Source organism: Saccopteryx bilineata, chromosome 2, assembly GCF_036850765.1.
Source record: "Saccopteryx bilineata isolate mSacBil1 chromosome 2, mSacBil1_pri_phased_curated, whole genome shotgun sequence".
In the NCBI taxonomy this organism is placed as follows: domain Eukaryota; kingdom Metazoa; phylum Chordata; class Mammalia; order Chiroptera; family Emballonuridae; genus Saccopteryx; species Saccopteryx bilineata.
Window position 1 is genome coordinate 343,817,300 of NC_089491.1, and position 25,811 is coordinate 343,843,110.

The 25,811-nt window shown below is 52.0% G+C and overlaps 1 protein-coding gene across 1 annotated transcript; it reads right to left on the reverse strand.

Annotated features, from left to right (window-relative positions):
• On the reverse strand, positions 1-25,707 carry TRPV5 (transient receptor potential cation channel subfamily V member 5). Its single transcript, XM_066255290.1, has 15 exons — positions 25,403-25,707; positions 23,017-23,114; positions 22,802-22,924; positions 22,265-22,402; positions 21,897-21,995; positions 21,574-21,749; positions 20,677-20,823; positions 18,888-19,100; positions 8,005-8,091; positions 7,830-7,906; positions 7,440-7,605; positions 7,178-7,244; positions 5,328-5,596; positions 2,308-2,414; positions 1-1,582 (listed from the first exon to the last, which is right to left on the reverse strand). The coding sequence occupies exons 1-15, from the start codon at positions 25,528-25,530 to the stop codon at positions 1,291-1,293; spliced, it is 2,187 nt and encodes a 728-aa protein (XP_066111387.1). The 5' UTR covers positions 25,531-25,707; the 3' UTR covers positions 1-1,290.
• Positions 25,708-25,811: the final 104 nt, after the last annotated feature.

Below are 25,811 nucleotides of genomic sequence, written 5' to 3' on the forward strand. Positions count from 1 at the left end.
GCGGAGAAACAGGACTGCTTGCATATTGCTGGAGGAAATGCAAAATAGCACAGCCTCTGCGGAAAAGAGGATGGCACTTCCTTTAACAATTGAGCAAAGGTTACCAGAAGATCCAGCCAGTCCACTTGTAGGTACATCCCGAAGGAACTTAAAACAGGGCTCAGATAACTGTACACCAATATTCATGTGTGTTCCTCACACCAGCCAAGAGCTGGAAAGAACCCAACTGTCCAACAATGGAAGAAGGAATAAACAAAATCCATATGCACACGATTAAATTATTATTTGGTCTTTAAAATGAATGAGTTTCTCTTTTTTAATTTTATTGATTTTAGAGAGAGAGAGAGAGAAATATCAATTCGTTTCTGTATGTGCCCTGACCGGGGATCAAACCGACAATGTCTGCGTGTTGGGACGATGCCATAACCAATGGAGCCATCCACCCAGGGTGAAAAGTACACGCTACAACATGGATGAATCTTGAAAGCACTGTGCTAAGTGAAATACAATGGACACAACAGAATATTGTATGACTCCACTTTTATGAGGTGCCTAGAGTAGTCAAATTAGTAACTGAAAGTAGAATATTGGTTATCAGCGGCTGTGGGGAGGGAGATTTGGGAGATCATGTTCAATGGGTACAAGAGTCTCACCTGGATGGAAAAATTCTATAGATAAATACCAGTGATATTGCCCAACAAGGTGAATGGCACTAATACCATGGGATTGTATACCTAAAAATGGTTAAAATGGTCAATTTTATAATTTTATGTGTATATTACCACAATGATCTTTTTAAAAATAAATATAGCAAGGATAAAGAACCTTTCTTGCCATTCTCTAGGTGAGGCTTGGTTGCTGCATGGGGAGAGAACCCTTCAGCGCTGGAGGAAAGGGCGGGACCACAGCCTCCGCCATGCCTGGCTCCGCCCACATTAAGCACGTGGAGGTAGGCAGGCTACACCAGACTCCCTTCCAGTACCTGCAGGGGCAGCGGGGGGACCCAGACATTACTAGTCTTCCCTCCCTACCTCAAGTCTCTGATGGCCAAGTCCAACCTTGCTTGACAAGAAACCTTTGTTTCCCAAGATGTGGGCCTTCCAGATGCGTAGAGCAACACATTCTCATTGCCCATCTCCAGAAACCCTCTGGTGAAGGCTGAGATGCGGCCTTTAAGAATTATTCTGTCTGCCCTGCCCACAATAAACGGCACGAAAAAAGTGCCCTGTCCCCCACTCTGCCTCCCAGCCCGGGCCACCTGGACTATGTCAAGAGTAACGGGGATCCCAGTCATAGATAAATATTGTCCTCTCCATCCCCCTCGCCAAGGTCCAGTCCGAAGTGTCCCAGGGTGTTGCGACGAAGGATCTCCCAGCCCCGGTGACTGCTGCTGCTCTGGGATGTGGTCCGGGACAGGGAGGGTGTTGGGAGGGTCAGGGAGGCTCTGGCTAGAGTCCCACTTCCAACCGCGGAGGGCTGTTTCCCGGAAAGGCGATCTTGTTCGTCCTCCTTGTCTGAGGACTTGAACGCTTCCACATAGCGAAGCACTCGCATGGGGTTCTGATCATGGTGGCTCTCGATCCTGGAAAGGTGAGCACACTCAGTGGAGGTGGGGGAGACAGGCCAGGGGGAGAAACTGAGGTGAATGGGAGGCTTGGTGGGGACTGGCTCAAGGGAAAGGGGAAGGTGGGGAGCAGAGCTGACATAAGAAGAACATTCAAGGTCAAGTGAAGAAAAGTTCAACGGAAAGGAGGACCAAGTGGGGTGGAGACCAAACAGGTCTTGCACTCAGGATGTGGATGTGGGTATGACGGTGGGGGGTGGGGGGGAATGCGGAAGAGAAACAAAGGCAAGTAAGAGATAAGCATGTCTCCAAGATGAAGTGCAATTCAGGACATAAATAAGAGAAGAAGAGAGGTCAGGAGCTAAGAATAGAGCTCAGAATAGGAGGCTAGCTGCAAGGCAAGACTATGCTAGAAATGGGGGTCAGCCGGGAACAGACGAGAACAAGTTGGGTAAGCCATGCCCATAGCCAAGCACAGCCACATGCAGGTAGCCTTTTGCACGTCACCGCCCTGACAGACCCACAGGCTGCACCAGCTGTCGTCATTCTTTCTAGCCCTCCTTGGCCCCCGCCTCCTCCCTCAAACTGGCTGATGCAGGCTCACTTTATAGAGTGACAACGTCTCCTTTGGGTTTGATTTGGGATCTCAAGACTGGAGAGAAGGGTGAGTGTGGAACTGGTCACCCTTGCTCCCATGACATCACACACGTTTCCAGTTCACGCATGTGTGCATTGTCACTCACCGCAGGAACCAGCGGTCCCCCAGCCCGTACTTGCACCCGCAGATCCCAGAGCGAGGCCATAGGAAGCGAGGCATCTTCCTTTCCAGCATCACCGTGGTGGCCACGACCTGGAAGGGGAGAGGGAGAACTCAGAAAAAGCCATGAGGTTCCGAGGACACTGGAGGCCACGGACAGAAAGCCCAAGGGGAACCGTGGATAAAGGACACCAGATGTGAGTGGAGGTGACAGCCTTTAATCCATCCCTTGTCCTGTGCTGGGCACCATGCTCTCTGCTTTACTCATAAAAGGAGAGAGACTATGTTATGAGTGTTGTGAATAGAACAGTGACCTCTACATTACTATTCAGCCATGGAAATATGAGTCACTCCAAAGTAATTTCATTTGCTTTTTCATAGGAAAGCCACAGACCAACTATCTTGATTTAAATAAAATGATTAAATCAAATCTCTGGGATCTAGAGGGTGAGGTAAAGCTGCCAATGTCTGGGGAGTTTGTAGTGAATGAAGTACCCACAATCTAAGATTAAAAAGAGCGAGTTAATAATGGCAAACTTGGCAGGGAAAATTCTAGTGACGTGTCACATGTCCTGCGCCTGGCCCTCATTAATTACTTAGATGAAACAGAAGAAAAATGTATCAAATATGCCTGCCACACAAAATAGGTAGGGAGACGTAATTTGCAAGGTGACAGAAGCAATACACAAATGATCTCAGCAGACTGGAATGCTGGGCAGAAATCAAGTCACATAAGATTTCAGGAAACCAAATGTAAGGTCCTTCGGGTATGTTTAAGACTCAAGCATCGTCCAAGTGCAGGAACACGGAGAAGGGCTGAACTAAGGAAGCTGTGTAACAGAGATGTGGGGTTCTAGTTGATCGTAAACTTAATAAAGGCCAGTTGTAGATGTGCCTAACTCAACTGTAGGTGCTATTTATAGTACAATGTCCCAAGCAAGGAGAGGCATGCCCACGCTTCACACTGCATTCCTCCCGTCCTGGAGGGACCGTTCCAGTTTTGAAAGGACCGTGATTAGGACATGAAGAGAAGAGTGCGGTCAGGATGGCTTGGGGCCAGGAAGCTTTATTAGTTGAAGGGACTGCCAATCCTTTAAAAACAAACCCAAGCCTCCACTTTCCATTCTTGCACTCCCTGTCCTTATAGTCGTCCACACTTCTTCCCATCTCTCCGTTTCTCAGCTGCACCAGGTCCCTCCAACCTCCGGACTTCCGGTCATTCTATCCCCTTTCCCTGGACAGCTCCTTCCCCTCTTTGTCTTGACAAAGACAGTTTATTGTTTCCTCTTGTACCATCTTTCATGCCCCCGTCCCCACCTTCCATGGTCACAGACCCCATCTTTCATTCAGAGAATGACTCCCTCTCTACCCGCGGTCCATCAGTGAGGGCAGACTTGTCTGCACACAGTTCTGGTTAATCAGTCTGCTCTTCTCCTGACTCCTCTTAAATGTCACTCCATCAGAAAAGATTTCCTAACTTTCCCACCGGAATCCTCTGTTGCACCCCGTCCTCAGCATCTGTCTCTATGATGCTTCTGCTACAATTGTACAGCTTCCTGGGAAGTCATTTGTTTACTGTCTGTCTTCCCAAGCAGCCTGTACGCTCCACGAGGGACCAGACTGCTTTGCTGTGTTCATGCGCATGTCCCCCAGCTCCCAGACACTTCTCAACTCACAGTAGGCTCTAAATAATTATTGTTAAACTGCCTGACCTGTGGTGGCACAGTGGACAAAGCACCCGCCTGGAACACTGAGGTCGCTGGTTCCAAATCTCAGGCTTGCCTGGTCAAGGCACATACGAGGAGAAACTACAAGTTGATGATTCCTGTTACTCCCCCTTCCCTTTCTCTCTCTCTCTCTCTCTCTCTCCTCTCTCACTAAAATCAATAAATAAAATCTATTAAAAATAATTATTGTAAAAAAAATAATTATTGTTAAATGACTGAAATTTCTGAGGGATTAAACAATGTCTGTATTCAAATATTTGAACAGTACTCATATGGGAGAGTGTGTTCTGCATTATACAAAAAGAAAAGACTAGGACCAAAGAATGGAATTATAGAAAGATATGTTTCAGCTCAATGTCACATGGGTTTTCCCAATAACAAAAAACATTTCAATGTGAAATAAGCCCTCCTCTTCCCAAACACTGCCCAAAACTCCATGATATTGAATGACCCTCTAACCCAGTGGTAGCCAACCTGGTCCCTACCACCCACTAGTGGGCATTCCAGCTTTCATGGTGGGCAGTAGCGGAGCAACCAAAGTATAAATAAAAAGATAGATTTAACTATAGTAAATTGTTTTATTCTGCCAAACTTAGCGAAAATCTGACATAAAGTACTTGGTAAGTAATTATTATTATATGCTTTAACTTGCTGTAACTCTGCTTTATAAATTTTATAAAGTAAAGTTATTTCTCTACTTTATAAATCACCATTACTGTGGAACCGGTGGGCGGTTAGGAAATTTTACTACTAACAGAGATACAAAAGTGGGCGGTAGGTATAAGAAGGTTGACTATCCCTGCTCTAACCGATGAATGATTATACATTGGGTAGAAACTCAACTGGAGGACCACTGAAGATGTTTTCAACCTTAAAATTTTATTAGCCTAGGATGAGGTAAAAAAAAAACAAAACCAGATCACAGAGAAATGGAGAGTTATAGAAGCCAATGGAAGATAAGGTCCAAGTTAAAAACTAGGATGTATAAGAACAAGATGGTGCCCATTCCCAGGGGACTCAGAGATGACTGCTGGACCTATCTTTCCCCTGTGACCAATACCCTCCGATCTTGGATATTGGTCCTACCCATTGCTACCATTTACCCTCCTTGGTCCCCTCTATCTATCCAAATGTACCTCTGTTGAGGTGACAGCCCTACTGGGTTTCCTGTGACTCTCCTAAGACCCTGTGACACTCTCCTGTGACCCACCATAACTTACCACACTGATTTCCCCCTCCATCCCCTGCTCCTTAGTAAGACTCACAGCAAGGAGCTCACCTGAGCCCTCCACAGCTCATCCCGTTCTTGGGCCACCCGCCAGTGAGTGTCGCCCATCATGGCGATGAACAGGTTGAGCATGAGCAGCGTGGCGATGATGGCGAAGGCCGCGTAGGTGATGCTGTACATGAAGGGCAGGTCCACGTCATAGTTGGCGGGGCCATCGATGATGGTGAGGAAAAGCTCAAAGGTGCTGAACAATGACGTGGGGTAGTTGTAGAATTCCCCCAGCTTGCTCGGATCCTCTGTCTGGAAGATGATAAAGAATGCTGCTCCGCCCAAGAAGAGAAGAAAGCATGGGAATGGGGGGGAAGAGTGTTATCACAATAAGCCTTCCTTCTACTCCCAACATATATCCTCACACACATATACACACGTACACAAACTCACATCCCCACAAATGTAGGTGTGTGAGTATATACATGGTAGTTTCATTTTGCCTGTGGACCTGGCTAATCCTGAGATGTTCTACGGCCAAGTCCATCATTCTGGATAATGTTAATACTCACCCATTTAGCAAAAGAGTGCATATTTAGTATTTTACAGTTTTACCTTTTTTTTTTTTTTTTTTTTTTTTTTTTTTTTTTTTTTTTTTACAAAGACAGAGAGAGAGAGAGAGGGACAGATAGGGACAGACAGACAGGAACCAAGAAAGATGAGAAGCATCAATCATCAGTTTTTTGTTGTGGCACTTTTTTAGTTGTTCATTGATTGCTTTCTCATATGTGCCCTGACCATGGGGCTACAGCAGACCGAGTAACCCCTTGCTCGAGCCAGCGACCTTGGGTCCAAGCTGGTGAGCTTTACTCAAACCAGATGAGCCTGTGCTCAAGCTGGCGACCTTGGGGTCTCGAACCTGGGTCCTCTGCATCCCAGTCCGATGCTCTATCCACTGCACTACCATCTGGTCAGGCCAGTTTTACCCTTTTATAGTTCATCTGTTGGTGCAGTTTTTTGGTGTACTGTTTTATGGGATCCCTGTTCAACAGGAAATTCCCAGGACAGAAATAGTGTCCTTTGTACTGAGCCCTGGTCTACTAGAATTGGGGGGGGGGAGTGTCTTCAAATACCATCTAGTATACCCCCCTTGTCTTATAAATGTTCAGTTGCAGACATTGAAGACTGGATCAGAGTTGTTGCCACCCTTCACTCTTCCTTCCTCTTTCTGCCTTTCCGTAAGAACTTCCTTCTACTCATTTACTTTCCCCGCCCTCCCCCATCCTTCCCCATCTGCCACTCCCGTGCTGTGACCCCCTCTCTCCTCCCTGGCATGTCCCCACAGTGCCCCAGGCCCTCAGTGGGTCCCTGACTGCCTCTCCTCCCAACTCTCCCACCTGTTTCTTCTCTCATCCTTCAAACTCTGCAAACTGTTTTTGTACCTCCTTTGGAAAATTCTTTCCCTTTTTTTTTCCAACTTAGCCCAGGTGTCGTCGTTACGTGGTATTGAAGGCTGTGTGTCTCCTCCATCTGTGTGTAAACACAGAAGGCTGAAGCACGACACTGTCGCCATTTGCCTACACTGTTTTCTCAGACCCACAAGCGGCCAGTCTTTCCTGTTTAATGTCCCCCTTGCTCCAAAGCCCTGTTTCTGTGTGTCCTTTAAAGATCTTGCAAGGCAGGTAGTCAACACGAATGTTACTGGCTCAGAAATTCAGAGCACACGGGTCTACCTTCCAGGCCAAACTAAGTGACCCAGCGTCTACAGATGTCAGTGTGTATTTTTTGCCTCACTTTCTGCTGGGGGGGGGGGGAGCAAATGGGACTGCAAATGAGAACTGAGAGCAAGAGTAGGAGTGAATGTTCTGGAGAACTAGACCAGGCTCTAGTGGGGGAAGGGTTAGTGCTCTCACCTGAGGCAAACCCCAGAATGACCACGGCCATCAGCCAGCAGAAACGCAGCAGGTCTCCAAAAATCATCTACAGGAAACAGAGAAGGGAGAGAGGGCGGGTTGAGCCTTTTCCCATCTGTCTCTCAGCAGCGATCGCTGGTCATCAGGAGGTCCCTGTAGCCCCACCAGATCCGCCCTGAGTAGCATTTTCCTTATTGCCCCCACCTCCTCCCTCTGTCGCGGAGGGCTGAAGCCAGAGGAAGCTTGCAGGGGAGGCACGGACCTTCTGGATCATGATGGTGAAGGGGCCCAGCATCTGGAATCCTCGGGCGAAGTACATGACGCTGCACCAGCCCAGCAACAGGGCGAAGGACATGGGCACCACCTCCCCGCCGGTGTTGGTGAGTCGCATCACCATGGTCACCAGCACCAGGGAGGCAGAGGTGATGCTGGGGGGAGGGGAGCAGGGAGCAGGGAGTGAGAAGAGGGCTGGGAATGTTCTAGGTCCCCTCCAGCACAGTCATGACTTGGGCGGTACCCACACACTCAGGCTTGGTCTTTGTTTGAATCTGAAGCGCATGTACAGGGAGGGTCAGCCAAGGTCTGGGTCCCAGAGAGACCCAGGACAATTCTGGCGAGGGAGAGCATGGGGCCGGAAGGAAGGGACACTCACATGATGACATGGAACGGCCCCCCAAGGACGGTCTGTCCAAAATAGCGAGACGCACCAACCCTGAAGATGTCCGGGATCTGGGAGGAGGCCAGGAAAACCCAAAGACCATGGAGAATGCGGGTCAGGTGAGGGCCTCGGGCAGACGGCCTCGGCCTGGACCCCTCCTGGGCCTCACCTCTAGGAACAGCATGATCACAGCCCCGATGATGGTCACCAGCTCCCCCACCAGCCGGATTTTATCCTGTTCCGTGACATAGGCCTCCTACGAGGGGAAATTAGGGATGAGAGATGCTTTCGGGGCAAGTGGTCTAAAGCAAAGTCCCTCCAGGACAAAGAAATGCTCCCCTTACCCTCCTTGGTGGTATCTGTCACTGTGCCGACTCTGTCACACTAGTCTGTGCACCCTGGGTCCCACATATGCTGCTGATGCCGATCATTTGAGCTATCACCTTGCAAGTCAACTTTAAGCGATACGTTGCGAGCAGTAATCTATGACAGGGGCACTGAGGGGCTGAGCTCACATTTCAGAACAGCAAGGTAGGAAAGTTACTGTGGCAGGAAGAAGAATTAGTGGCTTGGAGTGGTTTCAGCAATGCAGAAAGTCCAGCTTTTCCAACCTCACTGTGGTTCCTGGCAGGTAGAACAGACTATAGACATCAAACAGCGTTCAATTTCCGGCATGGAGCCAGAAGCCACCGGCTCTGGGGAAACCTTAAAGCTGTCGCTAAGCCTCCCTGCACTTGAAGTTTCTCGTCTGTAAAATGAAAGTCCGATGTTTACCTCCCTGGGGAGGTATTGGGAAGATTGAATTAGATGATGTATTTGGATGGACCTCATAAATCATAAAGCACCGTAGAAATGTGTATGGTGGATTTATTATGACTTAGCCGTTGAGAAAAGGGCAGACAAGATGTGGGAGACACCAGCTAGATTTTAGTTCTGAGGAAGAGCCCCCACCTTGTCCTGAGCAGTGAGTGTAGGTCAACTAAAAAGACCATCCTTCTGTGCCTATTACTTCACAGGAAAAACTTTTGCAACATCATGCAGATGTAGGGATAGAATTCTATAACCAACATCCGTAACTCTTTTTGAAGTTCTGAGCCCGTCTGAGCAGAAAGATTACAGACCCTCCTTCCAGAAGACTGTCTGCATGTCTGTAATCCCCACATCAGATTGTATAACTCTTTTTAAAACACTGAAGTCCCCTCTAGGCTTTTGCGAACCATGTTCTCCAAGGTCACATCTGTGAATAGTGCACTCAAGACGGGACTTGATGGTCCCCGGGCCAGTGGGAAAGTCCATGGTTTCAAACGAGGAGGATGCGATTGCTCGTGAGGCACAAGGAACGCCAGGCATCTCTACTTGGCCAATAAACTGGAGCCTCTGAGCATCGCTCTGCCGGCCACGTCGGGGGTGCACTCACTGGTCCAGGGAGAGGTACGGCTTTTGAAATAGGAAGAGATGCCACATGGTAGGAGGGGCTCTATGGTAGAAAGAAGGTGCCCACCCAGTGCCCTACGGCTGCTCAGAAGGAGCCAAGGAGCTAGCCTTGAAGAGCAGGGCCAACGCGACCAGCAGATGGTAGAAATGTTTCAGGTCCACCATGTGGGGCCAGGGAAGACCAAGAAAAAAGTCGGTGTCCGTGTGCCTGGTGAACAATGCGCTCTAACAGCCTCTGACTAGACTTCTGTTCCTTTTTTGTCGTTTAAGGAGTTGATGATGGGTAAACTCCTCTAACATTCATCTCTCTTGAGAAACTGCAGAATGTTATTTGATCATGTAACAGGACATCTCCCTTCTCTCTTGCTTCCAAGGAAGCTCAGTGTTGGTTTTTCCTGCCTAGCTCTAGCAACGAATTGAATAAATACCCTCTCCTCCATCCTGAAATTCGGTTCATGGGCCTCGTCCTGTTTCTTTATTCTCCTGTCCTCATGGCATCTGTCTCCAACTAGAAAACCCACCAGCAGCTTCTTTTGAGATTGGGTAGTAAGAAGTAGGACAAACAAGTATGTTAGTGATGCCAACAAAATATCATTAAGTACAGAAATAATTGCATCTATGCCATATGTGTGTTCGTATACAATTTTCAAATTCATCTTTTTTAGTTTTTTTTTTTAATTTTTAATTGTATTTTGGGGGGTGACATTGGTAATAAATTCATATAGGTTTGTATGTTGGTTGAGTCATGCCTAGAACATGGCCACCAACTTCTTCTTGGCTCGAGGAAGAAGAGAAGGAACTCACTGTGCACAAGTTGGCCGTGTGAACTGTGGGGACTCAGAGTGCCCCTAGGGGAGGCAGGGCAGTGGCACTGGCTATTTCCTCAGGACATAAAAAGACAAAACCGCCTGACCAGGCGGTGGTGCAGTGGATAGAGAGTCAGGCTGGGATGTGGAGGACCCAGGTTCGAGACCCCAAGGTTGCCAGCTCAAACGCGGGCTCATCTGGTTTGAGCAAGACTCACCAGCTTGAGCCCAAAGTTGCTGGCTCAAGTAAGGGGTCACTCGGTCTGCTGTAGCCCCCAGTCAAGGCACATATGAGAAATCAATCAATGAACAACTAAGAAATCTCAACAAAGAATTAATGTTTCTCATCTCTCTCCCTTCCTGTCTGTCTGTTCCTATCTGTCCCTCTCTCTGACTTTCCCTGTCTCTGCCTCAAAAAAAAAAAAAAAAAAAAAAGGCAAAGGCAAAACCCCTTTTCCTGAGAAGGTTGGGGACAGTTTCCGTCACTGCAACCCCCTTCTGGGGTTTGCCCTCACCAGCACCCTTTGCTTGTTCAACAGGTTCCGCTATAGTTAGGAGCTCCCCCGCATGAGTTCATTCATGAGAAACAGAGGTGTCCGGCGACCCCAAGCTTTTGTGTCAGCTCCACCTGTGACCCGACTGTCCTAAAGTCACTCTGTTGCCAAAGTTCTTGTTCCTCAAACCAGGCAGCAGGGTGCCGCAGTCACCCTCCTCAACTGCATTTTTCTGGTTCAGCCTTACTTAATCCTCAGGACTTAAGGTGCAACACTCCTCCTGGGTCAGGTGTCTCTTCTGTGGGTTCCTGGTGCCAATCTCAGCCGTGGTCCTCAACAGCACACTGAAATCCTCTGGGTACCCCAGGTCTCACCAGTAATCTTAGAGCGCCCTGAGAGTGGGAACATCTAACTCCACCTTTTCATCCACATCCACACACACAGTAGGTGTTTCCAGAGTAAGAAAGGAAAGCAGGAAGGAGGGAGTAGAGAGGCGAGCAGGCAGGTTCAAGCTGAGCACGACCCGAAGAGCGACAGAAGGGGGACTTAGGAAGTGAGACTCGGGAAAAGGGTGGCCAAGCACTGGGCTTTTCGGGCACTTCCAGATCCGAGCTCAAGGTCACCGAAGCAGGCTTAGCTAATATTACCCTGAGAAAATATTCCACCCCACCTCTTTCAATACAAATGCCTGCCAGCAATGACCAGAAGTCTCGACATCATCACATGGCTTGAAATTTCGGGAGCTGTCAACAGCTGACGCCCCTGCAGAAGCTGACTTCAGTGAGAACTGGCCAGGTAGGGGAGCAGCTCTCACTTATCACGGGCTGAGCTTGGTGCCTTGAAGGAAATGCCCAGAAGGCTTGTGTGCAGGCGCAACTGTGTATCACTGCAGGGGTGGGCGGGGAGCACAGTGACCCCAGCGGAAGCTGGGAGGGCACCAGAAAGGTTATCAAAGCCCGGTCTTAGACCCACTTTTCCTCCCCAAGATCCCAGTCTTGCAAAGGAATGAAGCCACCAGAGAGAGTTTTACTGACTCATAATGAAGAGTTACTCTGATCCTAAACTATGCGGGGGTTTCTAACCAGGCTGCCCATCAGAAGCAAGGGGAAGTTTTTGTCACAACGCCTTTGCCAGGGCAAAGCCTGGAGACTCGCACTGAATTGGTTTGGATCAGAGAGACCTAGCCTTTTTTATTTTTATTTTTTGATGTACATAGTTGTTTCTGCTCTGTGCCTCAAGCTGAGAATAACTGGGCCGAAAAGCTAAAAATAAAAAGGAAAATTTCCTGGTCTCCATCTAAGGCTACTTTCCAAAGATTTATTTCATGTCCCGGTCTCCGCATTTTCTCGGGAGGATTAACCTGGGAAATGTCTACTCTCTACAAGAGGAGTCCTTACCACAGAAGTAGGGCTTACCCTATATACCAAGAGGTTAACCACATCAAAAACAGTGCCTATCATCAAATCTGGAAACAGACAGCAGTTCTGGTAGCTGGGGGTGGGGGCATGCCGCCCCCAGCCGCCCCCATCCTGTCCAGGAAAGATTAGATGCAGCCAGATAAAGTGAGCGCGTAGCCTGGAGACATGCGTTTCTTATGCAATGGGTCCACTCAGAAGGAAGACTGAAGCCCAGCACGTTACCCTGGTTACCCTGGAGGAAGAAACGGACTGGCTTTCTGTTAAAGGGGAAGGTTCTGAGCAAAGCAGACCAGAACCCGAGCCCAAGACCCAGCACTGCACTTGGTGGAGGGTCTTTGCCAAGGTTCTTTCCCCTTCTTGACTTCAGATTCACTGTCTCTGAAATGATGATAACAATTTTATTTATGAGGATATCTTTGAGGCTCAAAGGGCTTTGTCATCCAAAATGGGCTCTGCATAATCATCCAGCCTTGCCCCAAAGTGAGTCAGAAACCCAGGACCTCGGTCCCGCCCCAGCCTGGCTTCCTGAATCTGCATGTGATAGCCCCTCCTGGGCGCTGGCGAATGCACGTCAGTGCGCAGAGCCAGCACTGGCAGGTGTGGTTTTTACCCAGCGGCTCCCTGCCTCTCCTCATCCCCTTCCCCACCTTTCACTTGCTGGGATTGTTCCACATGAAGCCCGTCAGGACCCCTGAGCAAGTCCTGAGCAAAGCAGCGCAGCACTGGAGATCAGCTGGGCTTCCAAATAGCTGGGTGCTCTGGGTCGTGGTGAGCTCATGAGAAACAATGACATGGGGACAAATGGATGCACAGACTGTGGCAGGCAGGGGATAATTTGAAACGAATGGAGACCTACCTGCCATGTCCCTCCTGCTTCAGTCCACTCCCTTGCTCCTTGTCTGACCCATTGCAGGGTCAGTCTCAATCATCTTTCCATCAATAGTCAATAGGCCTCCCGACACCAGCCCTTTCTCTCGGTCTGCCCATCACAGCCCAAGGACAATCAGCCATTGTCTCTTGTTTGCTGACTTGCAATTACCTCTGAACTGGTCTCCCTACATCCTCCCTGGCCCCCCTCAAAGCTGTTCTCCACCCTAAAAACAGACATTTTTTAAAAAGTCTCGCCAAGGCACTCCCTTGCTTAAAACCCTCCCAAGTTTCCCATCACCTCTGGGATAAAGAGATGGCTTCTTTATCAGCAGAGCCTGCAAAGTCCTGAATGACATGGGAAGGACCTGCCTGGACAACCCCATGGAGGCTCCGGCCTGGCTCCCTGGGCTCTGGCCAGTCTTCCTCCAGGGCCTCAGTGCTGGTGAGGCACTTCCCGCGTTTGCAAATGAGCGTTCTTTCTGCCCAGAACCCACTTTTCACCTATAACTTTTCCCCAAGTCTCAGCTCAGTCACCTTCCTCGGGGAGGGCTTCCCTGGCCCGCCACACCTCTCATTTCTTTCTCTTGACCTAGGAAAAAATTAATGTAAATTGCAACACTCACACTGAAATGACCTATCTATGCATTTAATTAGTGTAAATGTTGGTCAAATAAGTTTGTAAATAATGATATATATGTTTGCTCGCTTATAGTCTGCATTGGATGTGGGGGGACAGGCTGTAAGCAGGCAGCCTAAGGCTTAGTTTTAAGACTAAGCCTTTCCCACCCTTTTTGATGTAGGGTGGTGCACCCTCATGAGGAATCCCATTATGCTTCAGATAAGTGACTGTATCAGAGACTTCCTTGTTTGTATATTGGATTAAAGGTTTTGATTTCTACACTATAAAATGGGGCAAACCAGGAGCTTGCTCTCTCTAGGTTCCTGAGATTATAGCATTAGAAGAGAGAGCAGAGAAAGGCCACGTGGAGGAGAGGAGATGCAGCCAAGATGGCAGAGTTCTGAAGGAGAAGCCAGTTAGTGCAGTTTGTGCAGAGAGGAGATGGGGAACAGAGGTGAATAAGGCTGGTGAGGTAGACACCTTTGATCCTAGGAAAACTCAGATAAGTCAGTAGCTTTGGGAGCCCTGAATGGAAAGGGAAGTGTTTTCCCATTGTATTTCTTGCCCACCGGGCACGAGCTAAGATTAAAGCTAATGGCCCACCAGTTCTTGGCTCCGTTGTTTCATTACCAAATGTCTGAATTAAATGCGAACCTGCATGGCCAGGCAGCTGTGATGGTGGCCGTGGCTACTGGCTTTACAGTATACCAGTCTGCAACCTTTCAAAGGGCAGAGAGAGCTCATGTGCTTGGCTCAGACCACGTTGCGTTTCTAATACCTAGAATAATATTGAGGTCCCATGAGGTTCTTGATGACTATTTGTTTAATGAATAAATTTGTGAAATTTTTTGGGGGGAGAAAGGGCGAAGGAGCAATGGAGAAAAATTTCAAGAGACAAAAAGGAAATTTGATGGTGAGTGATCCACCATTTTGCTGACCAGCACAGCGAGAGTCTGATGATCTGTTGGTCAAATAAGTTTTTAAATGATATATGTTTGCTCGCTTATAGTTTGCATTGGGTGTGGGGGACAGGCTATAAGCAGGCAGGGTAGTTATAGCCTAAGGCAGGGGTCCCCAAACTACGGCCCGCAGGCCGCATCCGGCCCCTGCCGTGCTTCCGGAAGGGGCAGCTTTTTCATTGGTGGTCAGTGAGACCGCAAAGCGTGGCATCACTCATGTACAGTACTACTTCCAGTGACGCGGGATGCACACGTCACGGCTCCAGAAGCCCGTCATATCACTTGTTACGGCTAGCAGTGACAAATATGGAACCGGACATTGACCATCTCATAAGCCAAAAGCAGGCCCATAGTTCCAATTAAAATACTGGTCAGTTTGTTGATTTAAATTTACTTGTTCTTTATTTTAAATATTGTATTTGTTCCCGTTTTGTTTTTTTTACTTTAAAATAAGATATGTGCAGTGTGCATAGGGTTTTGTTCATAGTTTTTTTATAGTCTGGCCCTCCCACGGTCTGAGGGACAGTGAACTGGCCCCATGTGTATAAAAAGTTTGGGGACCCCTGGCCCAAGGCTTAGTTTTAAGACTAAGCTTTTCCCCATACCCTTGACTGTTGCTTGATGTAGGGTGGTGCACTCTTGTGAGGAATCCCATTATGCTTCAGATAAGTGACTGTATCAGAGACTTCCTTGTTTGTATATTGGATTAAAGGTTTTGATTTCTACACTATAAAATGGGGCAGACTGGGAACTTGCTTTCTCTCAGTTCCTGAGATTAGCATTAGAGAGGAGAGCAGAGAAAGGCCATGTGGAGGAGCGGAGAGTTAGCCAAAATGGCGGAGTGCTGAAAGAGAAGCCAGTTTGTGTAGAGTTTGTGCAGAGAGGAGATGGGAAACAGAGGTGAATAAAGCTGGTGAGGCAGATATCTTTGATTCTAGGAAACTTGGATAAGTCAGTAGCTTTGTGAGCACTGAATGGGTGGGTTTTGGAGCCCAGTGTGTGTTTTTACTTGCCCACTGGGTGCAAAACGCTAGGATTAAAGGTAATGGCCCACCAGTTCTTGGCTCCGTTGTCTGTCCGAATCTAATGCCAACCTGCATGGGCCAGGCGGCTGTGATGGTGACCATGGCTACTGGCTTTATATGATCCGAGTGAGCAACTTAAGACTGGAGAGTTGGGCTCGGTCAATTTAAAGATGGAAGCCGTAGTTCTCAGCCTCAGCTATCTGGATTCCTTAAAGAGTCTCTTAAAAATACCAGTGCCAGGGCCCCGGCTTTGGACATTTTGATGGATTAGGTGTGACATGGCTGAGAACTAGTCGCTTGACCAGCTTCCCATGTTTCTAACCTGTTGTCTTGGTTAAAGACCCTAGATCTAGCCCGGAGGTAGGCTCTGTTAGGACGAACACCCAAGCTGCCTGACTCCCAGACTTTGAACTGCCACCTCACCTGGAAGCCTAAGAGAACCAGTACTGTGGCGGATATTGTTCTGTCTAAACCCAAATAGACACTGAACGGAGAGAGGACATGAACTCCAGTTAATTCACAGGGTCCTCAGGAAACACTGAAAAGTGTAACTCTCATGGCTGAACAGTGAGGCAACTGAGACTGAGGGCACTCACTAAGGAGTCTCCCAGAGCTAGGTGGAGGCTGACTCTGGCCTCACATACGTCTGCTTTTCTGCAGTTTGTACTTTCTCTTCCACTTGAACTGTCTCAAGATGGTGCTCTGGGCTGCACCCACAGAGCCCAGGGACCGCCCCAGATCCCACGAGATCCACTGAAGATATCGTACAGTGATTGAGAGCCCTGTGTGTCCAGCTTGATTAAAATAATTAGATACTAAAATACTCATTTATCTAAAAAAAAGCTTCCTGGGCTAACTAATTCTTAAGCAACAATTATATTAATCAAGTCAACACACTGTATTTCCATTTTTTCCAAGACTTTCAAGTAATAAAAAAGCAGGAAAAAAAAAGAGAATTTCCCTAGTTAACTCATCCAGTGCATCATGAAGGCAGAATCCTTCCAAACATGGTGATAAGGGTGGGAGCCCCTGATCTCACCCACACAGACTACTACTGAGAGAGGAACAGAAACGGCCCCTAAACTCAGGGCCAAGTCTCAAGGGCATGGCCAAAGAGCAGGAGCCTCTCACTGGCGTACATTGCTATCCAAACCCCTCACATTGGCATTCTCAACCTTCTTAGTCCCCCTTTCCCCGGCAAGAAAAAGATATTTGAAAGTTAAGAGTCTTGTGTTTGGGCCAAAGTGGCTTTTACCTACATAGAAAGCAAAGGGTAAAACACGCTAAAGAGGAAAAGGAAGGAGGAGCAGGAAAGAAAAAGGACGGGGAGGTGCACTCAGCCGTCCTTATGTGTCTCCAAGTCCTGAGGCCAGGGGAGGGGGTTTTAAAATATAATTTAGACTCTCAGGGTCAAAGAAACATGTTTGTACATCATTCGTCCTGCCCCAGAGAGACAGAGTCGCAGAGGGAGGAGACCCAGTGCTAATACATTGCCTGGCATCACCCAGCTCTTGGGCCAGAAGGCTATATCCAGACCCCAGATCGGGAGCACCCCTCAATGAGCGTGGGATACAGGAGGCCCGGGGAGGAGCCTCAGACCCCAGATTGGAGCACCCCTCAGTGAGCGTGGGACACAGGAGGCCCGGGGAGGAGCCTCAGACCCCAGATTGGGAGCACCCCTCAGTAAGCGTGGGACACAGGAGGCCTGGGGAGGAGCCTCAGACCCCAGATCGGGAGCACCCCTCAGTGAGCATGGGACACAGGAGGCCTGGGGAGGAGCCTCAGACCCTCAGACCCCAGATCGGGAGCACCCCTCAGTGAGCGTGGGACACAAGAGGCCCAGGGAGGAGCCTCAGACCCCAGATCGGGAGCACCCCTCAGTGAGCGTGGGACACAGGAGGCCCAGGGAGGAGCCTCAGACCCCAGATCGGGAGCACCTCTCAGTGAGCGTGGGACACAGGGGGCCCGGGGAGGAGCCTCAGACCCCAGATCGGGAGCACCCCTCAGTGAGCGTGGGACACAGGAGGCCTGGGGAGGAGCCTCAGACCCCAGATCGGGAGCACCCCTCAGTGAGCATGGCACATAGGAGGCCTGGGGAGGAGCATCTTTGTGGAAAGAGGGCCAGGCTGTTGGAAAAGCCCAGCCACCCGCAACTCATTCATGCTTATACCTTTCCCCAGTTTTGGCCACTCACCCATCCCGCCTGACCATCTTCTATGTGGGCAAACCTCATGCCCAGTTTGAGATACACGGGGCACAACCTCTCCTGAGCACCCACGACCTCTGCTAACAAGCCAGTAAATCCTTCTTTGGGAGAGACAGTGGCTCTGGACACACCAGCACCTATCAATGTATTGAGAGGCAGTGATAGAAGGAGAGATGGAGTGTCTTGACCTACTTTGGGGTGAGTGACGCACACAGCCCTGTCCTTCTCTGAGCATATCTTCGCCCTGGGTCTAACTTGGGGCCCTGACCAGCAGGCAGTTTCTGTTCCCTTTCTGACGCAGGTCCCAGATGAACTGTACTCACGGACGGCCCATCCTGCACACGGCACGAACGCGCTGTCACCTCGCTCCCCCTCGCTTGGCTAACGCCTTCTTCCTGTATCCTTCACCTTCTGCCCCCCCACGCCTGCGGCCCCTTCCAGCTCTTTTCAGGTCACCACCAGGACAAAAAAACTGTCCTATGATCAAGCAGCCCAGCGAGCGTAGCTATGCTGGTTGAACGTCTGCACTCAGAAATACTTGTGAGAGTCTACACAGTCTGTTCAGGCGCAGGAGGTTTGCTCCCTTCAAGACGAGACGCGTACATTTCCTCCGCACCTCGGCTCAGCGTCCCCGCCGCCCAGGCCTCTGAAGGACACCACCGCACGCAAGGCCACCAGAGCAAAAGGGGCCTGAGGCTATCTGCCTCAGCCTCCTACCAACCCCGGCAGCCTCCTGCGGCACGTGGGACGGGGCCGGGGGCCAGCGGGCACCTTCCTGCCAATGTGCCCCGACAGCGGCGCGCAGAATGGGCCGCGAGCCAGGAGGCCGCGGCTGCCGCACAGACCGGAAGCAGACTCAGACCGGAAGCAGACTCAGACACGGCCCTGGAGCACGAGGCCCCGCCCTTCCGAACCACCGCCTCTGCCTCCCCATTACAGGAGAGGGTCCCCTCTGCAAACTGAAAGGAGTTTCACCAGTGTCCACGCAGCGTCCCAGACACCACGCATTCTCCCAGACTGAACCAAAGAAGCCACAGCTGCCCGGACCAGTGGATTTTTACTCGGTGAACCCCCTCCCTGGTGCCCTTGTCTCACGCCCAGTATCTGTCTGGGGAGGTCAGGAGCCCCGCGAGGGAGGGGCATCTTTCCTGGGAAGTATCACTGGTCCCCGGAGCCACCGGCCCGCGTTTCCATCCCCTTTCCTCCCCTCGGGTAAGTCACCTGTAGCAGCTTCTGCTCCAGCAGGGTGATGTCTCGGGAGGCCGTGCGATTGCCGCTCCGGAACTTGAGGGGCCGGTAGACGCAGCACGTGGTGAAGCAGCACATGTAGAGCACGTACAAGGCGCCCAGCAGGCAGAAGTAGGGCCGCCCGTACCGCTGCCACTTGAAGCTCACCAGCTGCTTCACCGGCGTCTGCTCCAGGATCTCGCGAGCCTGCCACGGAAGAACGGGGCTTGAGGTGACCAACGTCCTGGGCAGGGCTGGGTTTCCCCCTGGAGGATGGGGCAACGACCTAAGCCAGATGGGTTCGATGGCTCTAACGTGATTAGACAGTGACAGGTAAAAGATACAGATGAGAGAGGGCGATGGACATCTGAGAAAGTAGCAGAAAACAGCCAATTCAAAGCACAGCTGGAGAGATTAACATCTTTTTCATTGAACCTCGAGAGTGCAGAGTTTCCAAATGTGCTCTGCTGGACAGGGCAGGAAGGTCAAGATGCTCTAGCCATAAGGTGGGAGCCGGCGTCTCCTGATGGAACTGAAGGGGACAGCAGTGAGGAGAATGAGAGAAAGAAATTTGGAAGGGATATTCTGCCCAAGACAAGAATAGAGCCTGCAGGAGAACACTGGGGAGCCAGCTGAAGTCAGAGACGGCGGCTTTGCGGTGGCACAACCCACCGGAGAGGTCAGCGCTCCGGTGCCTATGAAATCCGCCGCGAAGCTTGTCTGTTTCCAGCAGTATGCTCTGAGGAGGCTCACACACACTAGCCAGTCATCTCTTCCTCTATTCCCGAGCACTCAGTCACCTGAGGGTACAGCCCTAGCAGGGTTCCTAGGAAACTGTCAAGTGGCACATAAACAGCAGAAGCTATATCCTGCCATGCTCTTGGAGGTTCTTGGAAGCTCGAAGCATTTGCTCCACTCTATCTGTCTTCAGCAAATGCTCCTTTTCCTCCTACCACTCAGCTTGTTCCTGTCCAGGTAACTGGTGTTTTTCTCTCTCCGGGAAGCTGTCTTTTTTCTCATCTTCCTGGGGATTCTCGACTGCTCCTTGAAGATGCAGCTCAAGCACTCTGGGACACCGTCTCTGGCTCATCTAACCTCAATTTTGCTGCCAGGGTGCCCACGACAACCCCGGAGATAGTGTATGTGGGACTCAACTGTGATGATTGAGGAAAGGGACTGCAATTAAGGAAGCTGACTGACAGGCACTGAACTTAATTTCTGTATTCTCAGTTCATTGTATAGCATCTGAGGCCCAGAAAGTGCTCAATATGCTGAAGGAAGGAAGGAAGGAAGGAAGGGGGAGGGGAGGGGAGGGGAGGGGAGGGGAGGGGAGGGGAGGGGAGGGGAGGGGAGGGGAGGGGAGGGGAGGGGAGGGGAGGGGAGGGGAGGGGAGGGGAGGGGAGGGGAGGGGAGGGGAGGGGAGGGGAGGGGAGGGGAGGGGAGGGGAGGGGAGGGGAGGGGAGGGGAGGGGAGGGGAGGGGAGGGGAGGGGAGGGGAGGGGAGGGGAGGGGAGGGGAGGGGAGGGGAGGGGAGGGGAGATAGGAAGCTATTTCCATTTGGAGAGTCCCTGCCCTGAAATGTCAGTATGAGACAAGTAAGGGAAAGGGACCACAGGGAAAGTGCAGTCAGGAAAGGAGTGCTGATTGGACTTTTCTTTCCAAGGTCCTAGAAGTCTCCCCTCCATCTATTACTAGGCGAGGGAGTGGCTGGAGCCCAGGATCTTAGCAAAGGGACAGGCTCTGCAGGAACACATGACGGTCCCGAGTCCTTGTGGCACCCATACCTCTCGCTTCTTGGAGGAGACCACGAGCTCCAGAAAGGACACCTTCTCTCCCCAGGAGTCGATCTCCGTGAGGTCGTAGAGAGTGGAGGTCAGTGGCCCGCAGGTCCACTGGATGTGTCTCCGCCTCTGCATGAGGTGCTGGAACATCTTTGAGAGCACAGCGGGGAGCAGAGGGTCGGCAGGTGAGAAGCCAGTGCGGGGAATACCCACCACCACTGAAGAGCCCAGTGCCCGTTCGTAGGGACTGACCGACAGTCGGGAGTTGCAAGCCTCTGATTACATGAACCTCTTTATTAATTCTTGGTTATCTTTCCTTCCCACAAACACCCAATATGCCTGAACAGGCAGTGGCGCAGTGGATAGAGCGTTGGACTGGGATGCGGAAGGACCCAGGTTCGAGACCCCGAGGTCGCCAGCTTGAGTGCGGGCTCATCTGGCTTGAGCAAAAAGCTCACCAGCTTGGAACCAAAGTCACTGGCTCCAGCAAGGGGTTACTCGGTCTGCTGAAGGCCCGCGGTCAAGGCACATATGAGAAAGCAATCAATGAACAACTGAGGTGTCGCAGCGAAAAACTGATGATGCTTCTCATCTCTCTCCGTTCCTGTCTGTCTGTCCCTATCTATCCCTCTCTCTGACTCTCTCTATCCCTGTACATAAATAAATAAATAAATAAATAAATAAAACAAAAGGATAATCATTAAAAACAAACAAAACACCCAATAAAGATCTGAAAGAAGAGAACAGGCAAAGGGAGCTGAACTCTGGGCTCTCCGCAGATCTTCTAAGGATGAGTCTCCGTCCTCTGAGCTGAGGCTCTCAGTGATGGACCCGGAAGTGAGGGAGCGCCAGCCTCTGCGGATCAGGAGAACAACACGTGGTTCTGGGGAGTGTCCTCACCACTGTGTTGCCCTCCACTCCAGCCAGCTTGAAGGGGGTGAGCCCCTGGTGATTGGGCACCAGGTCCAGGGACTGCAGGTGGTCCCCGCGCCCGTCGTAGGACAGCAGCAGGTTGTACATCTGGCAGGCAAAGGTTTTGTTGGGCTGGAAGACGAGGATGTGCAGCACCGTGTTTCCTGGGGGAGGACGCGGGTGTCACGGGGCCACTGGACCCGTCTCTGGTGGTCCCCATGCCCACCCCAGGGTGGGCCCGATGGTTGTCCCAGACCCTCCTGTCCCACCCCCTTCCTGTTCCCCGGGTCCTTTCCGCACCCAGGCCTTACCCAGGGAGTCCTGGGCCCGGATGTTAGCTCCGTGTTCAATGAGCAGACGCACGATCTCCTCGCTGCCCACGCAGGCAGCGAAGGACAAAGGGTGCTCCCCTGGGGACAGAGGCTCCAGACATGAGTGCAGGTGCCACAGGCATTCTCCCCAGTGACTGCTGCCTGTTCCTCCCCACATCTCAGCTCTGGGCTTGGGGCCCGTGGGCAGAACCAGAGGCAGGGACGGTGCCGAGGGCCCTGGGGGAATGGCTCTGACCCTGAGCCCTATGAGGGCTGACCTCACCTCCACATTCCCCGGGCCTGGGGCCTAGTGGCCTGCCTGCCCTTTGCTCTTGCCCTCCCTCCCCAGCCCCGGCCCTGGCTCTCACCAAAGTAGATGTGGTTGTGGGGGCTGAGGCGGAAAGCTGTGCCCGTAGCCCTGGCGGAGACGCTGGCCCCGTGGGCGAGCAGGGCTTTCACCAAGTTCACGTTCTGGTTCATGATGGCCACGTGCAGTGCAGTCTGACCTGGTTCAGAGAGAGCCCCCCCATCATGGGTCTGTCCCCACCTCTTCCAGAGGCTCACCACTGGCCTGTCTAGCAGGAGGTCCCTGACAGGTCCTTGAGTAGAAGTTTGCCCCTGGCTCAACAGAGTGGCTTGGGGTTGAGAGCAATTAGTCCCCTGGGGCCATCTGTGTCATTGTCCCTAACTGTTGGCTGTTGGGGGTGGGCATAGTTGTAATCACTTTAGTGTTGCTGTGGAAGAAACAGAGCCCTGTTCTTCATGGACTGTGACAGGAGTCAAAGCAAAATAATAAACAGCTAACAGAAGCCAAGACCAGGACCTTTCTATCCTCCCAACTCAGGGGCCCAGACAAGCTGGCCCCCTGCCTTTTTGCACCTTGAAGAGCTGGGCAGGCTCCTCACCTACAAGCGGCTCGCACAGGGTGGACATGAAGACCAGGTCCGGAGCGGCCTCCATCAGCACCATGGCGGCCTCCAGGTTGTCGTACAGGGCTGCCACGTGCAGTGCAGTCTCCCCCAGGGCTCCTGCAGGGTGGTAAGAACCAGGCCCCATGGCGGAAGCCCTGGGAGCCCCAGGCTGGAGGGGCCATCTCCGGCACACTGGACCCCAAGCCTACCTCTTTGTCGGAAGTCACAGCTTCTGTCCAGCAGGAGTTTCTTCAGGGCACACAGGTCATTCTTCTTGGCTGCCCACAGCAGCGGGGAGTCCTGGATCCTGGGGCAAGAGGACAGGGGTCAGAGGGAGACAGAATGGCAGCAAGGCCCGGGGCAGAGCCATCGCCTCACAGTGGGTCTGCCCACCGGGGGCCTCGGGGCTCACCAAGGGGCCGACTCAGCAGATGGTTGCAAGAAGGGGGCCTGGGCTGTGGAATGGGTGGCTCTAGTGGTCTGGACAGGAGACCATCAGTCTGGCTGAATCAATCTAAGCCGTGGAAATGTTTCGGGAATGTGTGGAGGTGGCACAGGTGGAGGAGGTGGAATTTCTGTCCCCAGTGGACACCCTGGCCTGTTGGACGGGCTCCCTTTGACCAACAAGAGCTCAGACCTGGGTGGAGGAAGGGTGTGGGCCAGGGGTTCCAGCTGCCCACATCTGTGAGTGGCTGAAGGTCTGATTACCCCTCTGGGCTGTTTAGAGACACATCCCTGCAGGGGGCAGGGAGAGTTCAGAGTGGGCTTGGGGGATCTATTCCTTCTGTGTTTTGCCCTCAAATTGAAGGATATAATCTGTGAGTGGCTGAAGGTCTGATTACCCTTCTGGGCTGTTTAGAGACACATCCCTGCAGGGGGCAGGGAGAGTTCAGGGTGGGTTTGGGGGATCTATTCCTTCTGTGTTTTGCCCTCAAATTGAAGGATATACACCCCCAGGTTTTCACGGAGGAGGGGCTCAGCGTGGAGCCTTTCAGACAGTGCCGCTAGGGGTGGGGAAGCCCTGCAGAGATGCCCACTCGGGGCACCTCTCTTGGTTAATCTTTGCTCTCTTCCTGGCCTGGATGAGGCAAACAAGATAAAGCCGACGCCAGTCCCGCTGGGCAGGTGAGGATTAGCTGGCTGCAGAGGTGACCGCGGGGTCTGGCAGGCTGAGGGTCAGGAGAGAGAGACAAAAGGTAGACAAACCGACCAGAGACCGTGATGTCTGCCAGCCCCAAACTCCTCCTTTCCAGGGGTCCCATGTGCCACTGGAAAAGGTGTTTTATTTACAGAAGCAGCTTTTTGTTTTGTTTGTTTTCTTTTTCTCAAGCTGGAGCTCAGGTCTGCCCTTTAGGGAAGACCTCAGGAGGGACCAGGGAGGGAGAGACAGCCCCTGCCCATCTCACTTGGGCCTGTAGTCTCAGGGCACCCAGCTCGAGTGGCCGGGCTGGGCTGCCAGAGTCCGCCCCATATGCAGGACACTGCACGCAGCCTCATCGCCTGGGGCTGCGGCCCACTGCCCCTGCAGGAGGAGGTCCAGGACCCAGCCCTCCCCATTCTGAAGCTGGACAGAGGTGAGGAGGCCAGAGGTCCGGTCATGGGCCCCAGGTGGTAAGCAAGCAGAAAGTGTCTCTCTGGAATGGGGCTCAGGCTGCACGCAGGCCCTGCCACGCAACTGGGGAAGCCCAGTACGACAGGAAAGGGTAGTACCCCTCGTTCAAAGAGCTATCAAGATGTTCAAGTTAAAGAGGTCTGCATGCAACAGAGTGCAGGCTGCCATGATACTAGAACCTCTGTCCTCAGCTCATTCCCCCGCTCTCTGATGGGACAAGCGTCCCCCAAACACTGCCAGGCAGACCCTGCGGGCAGGTCTGGACCTCAGGGCTAACTCGCCAGGGAATGACTAGCCCCAGGTGCATCAGCCCCACCTGGACTGTGTCCCAGGAGCAGATGCAGGCTTTCCGGGTATCTGTGTCCTCCGTTCCCAGCCTGATACCGCACACGGTAGGCTCAGTAAAAGGCAGATGAGCTGAACGGAGGACTCTCCAGTGTCACCTGGGTTTCCCTCCACCGCTGCTCAGCTCCGAATGAGCCAAGTTCTCCTCCTTCCCACCAATCACTTTTCCCGTATACTCACGCTAATTCTTCCCTCTTTCCTCAACCAGCAAGGCCTCTAAAACCCACATGCTCTCTCTCATCCCTCCCCAGCAGCCTGCCCCACCCCAGCCCGCACCTGCCTGCAACCACTGCCCCCCCCAACACACACACACACACACACACACACACACACACACACACACTGGCTTCTTCTATCTGGTCCCTCTGGTGCCCACCCCCCTCTCCCACCAGGCAGGCAGGAGAGATCCTGCGGAGGAATCTATAGAATCCACACTCAAGGCCTCCCTCCCTGCGTGGCCACCCTCCACCACCACTAAGAGGGGCAGCTGGGGTTTTGTGACTGTAACAGGGGGGCTGGGGGCAAAGGGCACCTCTGAGTGCCTGGTGCTGGTGTCTTGGGTCTAGAGTTAGACAGGAGAGGTCGGGCAGGTTTGTGGATCAGCGGGAGGTGGGATGCAGTGTGACCCGCCAGCCTACCTCTTCTGTTGCAGCATGTGGGCCTCGTCCAGACGCTGATCCCAGTTCTTCTCTCTGAACAGCCAGGGGCTCAGAAGTTTCTGGAGGTGGGCCCAGGGCCCTTTTGCCTTGGGTGGTGACACCCCCATGTCTTCTCCTCGCGGGCACTGGCAGGTGATGGGGAGTGGTAAGGCGCAGGTAAGGCGCAGGTCCGGGGCCTCAGCAGCTACTGAGGTGGCAGCAGGGTCGGCTTGGGGCTGGGAGTGAGACTGAGTGTCTCTCCCGAGTGCAGCAGGCAGCGTGTGGCTGTAGGGTGTGTGTGTGAGCGTGCACGTGCACTGGGGACTGGCAGCAGGACTAGGAGACAGTGGCTTTACCTGCAGGGGGAGGAGCTCTTTCCCGAGGGAACCTCTGGGACACTGGGCCTGCC

Excerpts from the sequence above, each read along its gene's own strand:
- TRPV5 (XM_066255290.1), bottom strand. The coding sequence starts at position 25,530 with ATGGGGGTGTCACCACCCAAGGCAAAAGGGCCCTGGGCCCACCTCCAG. Across the intron at positions 19,101-20,676 it reads TCTCCTCCAAGAAGCGAGAG|GCTCGCGAGATCCTGGAGCA; the intron begins GTATGGGTGCCA and ends CTTCCGTGGCAG. Across the intron at positions 7,245-7,439 it reads TCACCATCATGATCCAGAAG|ATGATTTTTGGAGACCTGCT; the intron begins GTCCGTGCCTCC and ends TGTTTCCTGTAG.